The following is a 7486-nucleotide window of genomic DNA, read 5'->3' as shown; positions in this document are numbered from 1 at the left end:
GTCTCATAGCAGGACTTGACACTGAGTTGGTGGAGTTGAGGTTGATGTGGAGAGGGAAAGAAAGATGAAAGCTGGTTTTTATGCAGCCCACACAACAGGCAAACCGGCGCTTTGTTGGACAAACTCTCATCTCTGCTGCTTTTCAGCTGTTCCTCTAAATAAATAAAGTAATACAGACTACATGGCAGCTTGTAGAAAAGCGCCGTCGCTCTGGTTTGATCAGGTTGAACCAATAAGAGCTGAAATACAAGTGAGCCACAAACATGATGTGAAAAGAAACACAGAGTCTTTGTTTGTGAACAAAGCTGCTTTTACGCGAACACACTGAAAATCTGTCAGCTTTAAAGTAATCTGCTGCAGCTTTGGAGATGTTATTGAGATAAACTGTGGATATTTACAGCAGCACCAATATAGACTGATGGGAAAAGCTAATTATTCAACCGTCTTCAGCAGCGTTGGCCCTCTGTAGTGGTTTTCTCTCTCGGTTGGAGGAATCCAAGATGGCCGCCAGGTATGAAATAGGCAGTGACAGTCTAAGTTTGTTTTCTGCTGCTTGAGGACAAAACCCGTTTAGAAACACATTGTTATCGATAGCAGAGGCTAAACTCCAAACATTTAGCACGTTCCGCTGATTAGCAACAAGAATCTGCTCAGTTTGGGTCAAACATTTTCCTCAGGTCAGAGTTCTGGAAAATCAGGGTCAGAAAAGTCCAAATGTTTACATCTAGTACCTCGTTTTTTTTTTTTTTCAGCTGTTCGGTGGCAGGTTTGCTGCTCAGCTTGAAGAWGCTGTTGTGGTTTTTGCATTTTGTTGACCTTTCTGGGCCACCGTACACGTCAACTATCGTGCATTGTGATGGAGGCTGTTTATGTTTAGTCACATTTTGCAGTGATTTAGTTAAGAATAAACTCATTTTTATATCAAAGCGTGTGGTTCAGGTAGCTTAAGCCACAACAACAAAAACTACAACTAGTTTTTGTTGCTAGCTTCGCTTTTGTTGTGTTTTTTTTTTACTGACTTGAACTTTATCTTTCAAGTTGTTACATATTCATTCTGAATGCTAGAGAGGAAAACAAAGTTTAAAGTTAAACAGGATTGTCTTTGTAACYTCTCGTCTATCAAATAAAGTGATTTTCTTTAAACTCAAACAGGTTCGAATTGTTTTGTTGCAGAAACTTTAACAAAAAGTTTCAGGTTTGGGTGCTGGCCCAGAGCGCCCCGTATCAAAGGGGCGGCCACAGGGTCCTTTGTATATTTTCAGCTTAGAAACAAATATATCACATTATCTCTATTCATTTTGACATCGTTAGTTATGTTTCTGTGGCTTTAAACTTTTCTCTTGTAATCAAAACAAGTTTTTATTTGAAAATATGTCCGTACGTTGCTGCTTTGCAAGATTCACACAATCAGACGGAGGAGGAAGCTCAGATAAATGCAAATATTGGTGCAACATTTCTGAAGAGGCAACATTAATCCACAGTAGAAGAACAATTTAAACTAAATGTATTAGTGTGCAACTTAACAGAGAAACACGAATGAAAATCTACAGGCATATTAAATCATTTTAAATCATAAAGAAGTTGATGTTTTATGCATCGTTCTACTCCGTCTGTGTTTTTAGTTTTTGCTCTTYTCTGCCAGAAGTAGCAGAAAGAAACGACTGGATATCAATTAGACCCCAGACTGAGTTACGGCTCTAAAAATAACTCCAGCTGCAGCTCTGGGTTTCTGATCGCAGCGGCCATTTTCTACTTCACAGCCACAAATCACACTGCAGCGCAGAAACGCATTTCCTCAAATTTTATGTCAGATTTTTATGGATTGATTAGGATTACAAAACCTGGTCACTTGCATAAAACAAGTGTTTTAAATTAGAGGCACTTTTTTATTCTTTGCTTTTAAGAAACGTGTCAGTTTTTAACTATTTTTGCCGAGTTAAAACAAACAAGGAAGTAAAAGTAAACTTGAGTTTAGAGTCTTAAACAAGTACAAGGATCTGCAATTTAAATTTTAATCACTTTTAAAAATCAACCTTAATGTTGTTCCAAGCTTATTCTTTCTGACGCAAAGAAAGACGTGAAGTTAAACCCCACAGTTTTCTAAGGATGCCTTTATTAAAGAGTCAACAACGTGCGCTAGCCGTCCAGTTCTAGAAAAATAACACAGTCATACATTCATTCATGTGGAAATCCGTAAAAACAAAGAAAAACAAGGACAGTTTTTATTCTTAAAGCTAAAAATCCCTTTAGTAGGTGAGAGGGGAACCTGAATGRTGCCGTGTGCCGTATGCAGCGTGATGAACAGACGAGTCAAAGTATGTACCCGCTTTAAAAATGAGAAAAAAGCATGAATACAAAATTTAATCCATCTGGTTTATGAAGATGTTCGAGGCTCTTGTTGAAAATGTCATTTTCAGGAATAATAAAAATAAAATATGTTTACAGTTTCGATCCAGCCGCCGCGTTTTCGTCAACAATTTGTAAGACGCATTTTAAAATTGAGCTTTACTGACACCTAGTGGACATTGTGCAGCGTTTCAGGTGAGCGGAACCGCTCCGGTTTAACTGGGATTTTATTCGTCTGTAAGTTCATTTTACTATTTATTATTTCACAACATTGTAAACAAACTTAATGTATTGTATAACATTTTATCAGGAAAGGTTTGTTCACTAAAACTCAAAGCTAAGCTACATCGCTAGCTAACCGGTCCGGTTGCTTTCTGCGTRCTCTGAGGTCGACGCTTCGTTTGTTTTGTTACAGTTTTATAAAGAATMATTTATAGATGATTAATCCGGTCATAGAATAATAATAATCTGGGACTGAATTATTTCTGGCTAGCTGTGTAGCTTTGTAAGAGCAAAACACTGTGAGGGCATCATAGTCGTGACATGTGAGCTAGCCGCTAGCCTAGCAGATAGTTGGTCAAATGGTAAAAATTTGGTAAACGTTTGACCAACAGAAAACAATGTATGTCGTTTTAATAAGGTAACAGTTTACTGAAGCGTTAACACTGCAAAAACACAAAATCTTACCAAGTAATTTAGTCTCATTTCTAGTGCAAATATCTTATTGCACTTAATATAAGAGAAAACAAACAGAAGATATAGGAGCTTGTTTTAAGTAAATTATTTCTTAATATTGATGAAAAAGCTCCAGTTTTGTTGGCAGATAAATTTACCCACGTTAGACGTGAAATAATCTGTCAATGGATCTAATACTTTTTAATCAATATTAAGAATTTACTTTAAAACAAAGTCCTGTATCTTSCTGAAAAGATATTTTAAAGTTAGTTTTGTCTTAATTCAGTTGCACCAAGACATTGTCACTAAAAACTTGACTAAAACTACTTGGTAAGATTTTATTTTTGCAGTTTTGACATGATTCGTCATGTCAAAACTGCAAAAGTTTACAGTCCAACCTGCAGATCCCACTCTTAAGTAATTAATCTGCCTCGTCTCGACTCTTTTAATGTAAATTTTGACGTTTCGTCCCGTCGTCGTCTTCTTGTTTATCCCCGGCGAACCATCAGGACTCAAATGTCTCAGCTGAACAACACGAGCGCAGACGGACGCATGCTCGCTGTGCACGAATCTAAATCGATCACCGTGAATCAGGACCTCAACAGAATCTAATCATGGGCTGCGAGTGGATCGATGGGCCTGCAGCGCCTGTACGGACCCACATGGGGAAACTGGAGCCCATTTCTCATGGTGATTGATTGTCCTCACTGCACCAGAAAGTACAGTATTATTATATTTTTCTACATATTATGAACTAATGCCGTGGTAATGAGTGCTCCTCGTTTCAGCGTTAAAACCTCACCTCCCAGTTGTCTCTGAAAAGACCTACTGGTTCCCATCGCAGTGATTGATCAGAGATGATTGAAAAGCTGAGTCCTGTGGTGAAACGCTTTCATAAATCTTCATGTGTCACTGAGCCGCATGTCTGAGTGAAGCTCAGAAAGGCCTCCATAACCTTCACTGGTTCACAGTAATCTAACAAAGTGTTTGACCCAACAGAGGTCAATCATTCAGCTGTAGCAAGAAAAAAGAGACAATTCCTGCAAAAAGGAATTTTGAGGTTAATCTCAGAAATTTTCTACAAAAAACGTGGAAATTTCTGAGTTTGAAATGCCGAAAATTTGCTTGAAAAAACAGAGAAATTTTGAGAATACGCTTCTAAATTAATTAGAAAAAAAACGTAAATGTTTCTGAGTAAAAAGGTTTTAGTTATGAAACTCTGAAAATTTCCCAGTCAAAAATTTTTTTTTTCCAAAAAAAATCTGACACAAGGTTTTTTTCCCCAAGAAACTTTTCGACTTTTCAAACTCAAAATCCAAATATTTTCTAGAAAATTTCTGAGAATAAACTAAAAGTTTTTGCTGGTTTTTGTAGCAAATTTTTGACAAACATGCTAGCAAGATAAAGTCTCTTATAAAATATGACTTTAATCTCATAATTCTGACTTTTAATCTCAGATTTTTAACTTTTAACATATTTCTGACTTTTGAAAATCTACATTCTGACCTTAATCCAGAATTCTAACTTTTAATCTCAGTTTTTTTACTTTTAATTTCATAATTCTGACCATTATTTTGAGACTAAAGGTCAGAAATCTATTTTTCTTTCAGTGGCCCTAACCCTAACTTTTATCTCCCATGAATAGTTATGTGATCATTCGGTTAAAGTAAAACTTGATGTTGGGTCGTTTGCTGATGTAAACCCCCAAAGTCTCGTTGACGTTCAGAAAAACTGCCGCGTTTCTGCCAGGAGGCAGCCGGACGGTTTCGGAGCTCTGCGCTCCTGGCCGTGACGCTGCGGGACGCCGAGCGGATAACGGGGTCGCCATGGTTGCAGACCTGACATTTTGGGACGTTGATTCATTGACACGTCGAGGCGTTTTGACGCCAAAACCGCCGGCAGCGAGGTCACAGTGTCCGCCAGAGGGAGAGGAAGAAACGGGGGAAATAACGGATGATGTCACCCTGTTGTAGACGGACGACTCCTGAGAGACGAAACAAAGGGCAGAACGTTTGACTCGAAGCTATTCATCACACCTGCTGTGTGTGTGTGTGTGTGTGTTGTAGGTAACTGTGTTTTTCTGATCAAACATGCATAATTTCTCCACTTCATTGCCGACAGTAGTATATTATCCAGAGTAAAAGTTAACAGCCTCGGCTCATGCCAACCTTTTGAAGTCGCAGCCTCAACGACTCCAAGATAAGAAAAAAATATGATGAAATTCTGGTGAAATTTGCCTTTAAAACTGAATTTCCCGTTCATGTCCATCCACCACTCGTTCACTTCCTGTCTCCTCTCATTCCTTCTTTTTACTCAAGTAAAACTTCTGTTGCCTTTTACTCGTCTTTCGTCTTCGTTCGCCATTCATTTCTGTCCACCAGGTCAAAGTGTACTTATTGAGGAAGAGCTGAACGAGAAGCCCAGGTACCGTCGGCAACTCAAACAGAAGCAAAGACAGTCTTAAGAAACCAGAAAAGTCCTCATTATTATCATTATTATTACTATTAGCAGTTTYATCATCATTATTATTATGATATTCTTAATTATTATTACTAGTRTAACTCGTATTAGGATGAAATAAAGTTCCTTGGCCCTTGTTGATGCAGAGAGAGAGGCTGCAGACTACGACAGCAGAGCGCCGGTTCCGTGCCGCTCCATTTCGTCCCAGAGATCCAGCTGGACTTAAATCCATCAGTCCGCAGGTAAAACGGAGGTATTCCACTGAAAGTATGGCACCTTTATTTTCAATATTCCACTTGGAGGTAAAGGGTAGTTCCATCCAACATCCAGAAACATTTGAATCCGGTTTATTCCACTGCAGGTTCAACGTTCGGTTCGCAGGGCAGACTCCAGGTAGGTGGAGAGGATTTTTAAAGATGTCGCCTCGGCTCTTTGTAATTCCACCGTTCAGAGGAATGAGAGACATTTCAGAGTTTCTGTTGAAACGTCGTCCTTTGGTCTTCCTGGGAAATGTTTATGAGGACAGTTTGCTTTGACTGAGTCAGGCTGGGCAGGAATAASGTTTTCGCCTCKWTTAGAAATATGTGTTTTTCAACTTGGCATCAGTAGAGACGTTTTCAGTTGTTTGAGTGTTCAGTGACAAATTCAGATTAATAATTTCGTGTTTTCAAGATTGTTCATCCTTTAAAAGAAACACGTATGACATTAATGTCACAGGTTGAAAGAGTTAGCTTCTCTCCACTACTTTTTACAACTAAAGTTATTTAACTTTTATACGATTCCTTCCTTTTGGTAGCTCTTCAGTAATTTCAGTCTCAGTAAATCCCCAGAAATATTTGAAGCCCCTTTAAATCCTGTTTAAATGAGGCCTGTTACTTTCTATTTACGGTAGCTAGYCAGCTAGCAAACAATAGCTAGCTAGTGACGGACTGGATGATAATGGTTTAATAGTTTGCAAACTAGTGCAAAGTTGATTTCAAGCCAATTTGCTTCTTAGCGACTTGCTATGCCAAGCTAGCAACTTTATCAACTTGGTAGGTGATAACTAGTTAAAATTAAGAGTTTATCAGAAAATTAGCTCGTTAATGTTGGCTTAATAGCTTTAAAACCAGCTAGCTAACCTAAGCTAGCAGGTTAGGTAGCTGTTAGCTCACCTTAGTGGCAAATCCATGTTTGGTACTTTGTCAGATAACTTAAAATTAGCTAGTTAGCTGTATGACATAGGTTCAGTAGTGCCAAACTGATATCAAGTCGCTAGCTAGCTAAAGTTAGCACATTGGTTAATCARCTAGCTWGTTTTCTCACTGACATTACATAAAACAAGCTAACACATGGATGTCCCATAACTTTCTCCAGATGAGCAGAAACAACTGAACCTAAGCTACAATTACCCTGGCTAATATTAGCTTTGGTAAACTGTAATTATAGCYTAGCTACTATTGCTAATTGTAGCTAAACTAATTAGTGGTCAGGCTGATAACATTTAACATTAGCTCAGCAGATAATAAAATAATATTGCATCACTACCATCCACTTTCCATCCCTTGTTGGAAAGTGGATAATCTAAGTTATTAACATTTAAAAACTTTAGCTAGCTAGTTGCTTTGGTTACAGATCCATTGGTGTGCAGCGACTTTTTACACATATTTAGTTGAGCAGAGCCCTTGAAAAGTTAAACCAACAACAGTGGACAAATATATATTCCATGTCCCCTGAAAAATCCMSAAAAGGAGTCAAACTGTCTCCATAAGCATCTGCCATATTGGATCCTTCCTCCTGTCACAGTTGGGAAAGTCAAAGCCCAGATAAATCCAGAGTTGGTCATGCAGAGATCCAACAGCTCCGTTGTGTCCATGCCCCTCTCTCTCTGTATCACGCCATCTTTGTTTGTACTGAGCAAACAGGCAAAGAAAAACAGTTTCGGCTTTTTCCTATAGCTGCGTGGTAACAGAGTCCTCTATGACATCGCAGCTGTCCTCTAAGACATCGTCACATGGTCCCACCC

At 38.6% G+C, this 7486-nt stretch overlaps 1 protein-coding gene across 1 annotated transcript in view; it reads right to left on the bottom strand.

Annotated features, from left to right (window-relative positions):
- Positions 1–4666: 4666 nt before the first annotated feature.
- The window catches only part of trpc5a (transient receptor potential cation channel, subfamily C, member 5a), a 76393-nt gene continuing 73573 nt past the window's right edge, over positions 4667–7486 (bottom strand). Inside the window, exon 17 of the mRNA XM_017309113.1 lies at positions 4667–5005. Within this exon, the coding sequence (XP_017164602.1) occupies positions 4667–5005 (339 nt within the window). The remainder of the gene's footprint in view (positions 5006–7486) is intronic.

The sequence above is a fragment of the Poecilia reticulata genome, linkage group LG2 (assembly GCF_000633615.1).
Source record: "Poecilia reticulata strain Guanapo linkage group LG2, Guppy_female_1.0+MT, whole genome shotgun sequence".
Lineage (NCBI taxonomy): Eukaryota > Metazoa > Chordata > Actinopteri > Cyprinodontiformes > Poeciliidae > Poecilia > Poecilia reticulata.
Note: the sequence above shows the minus strand (reverse complement) of the source record. Positions and strands in the feature narration are given on the sequence as shown.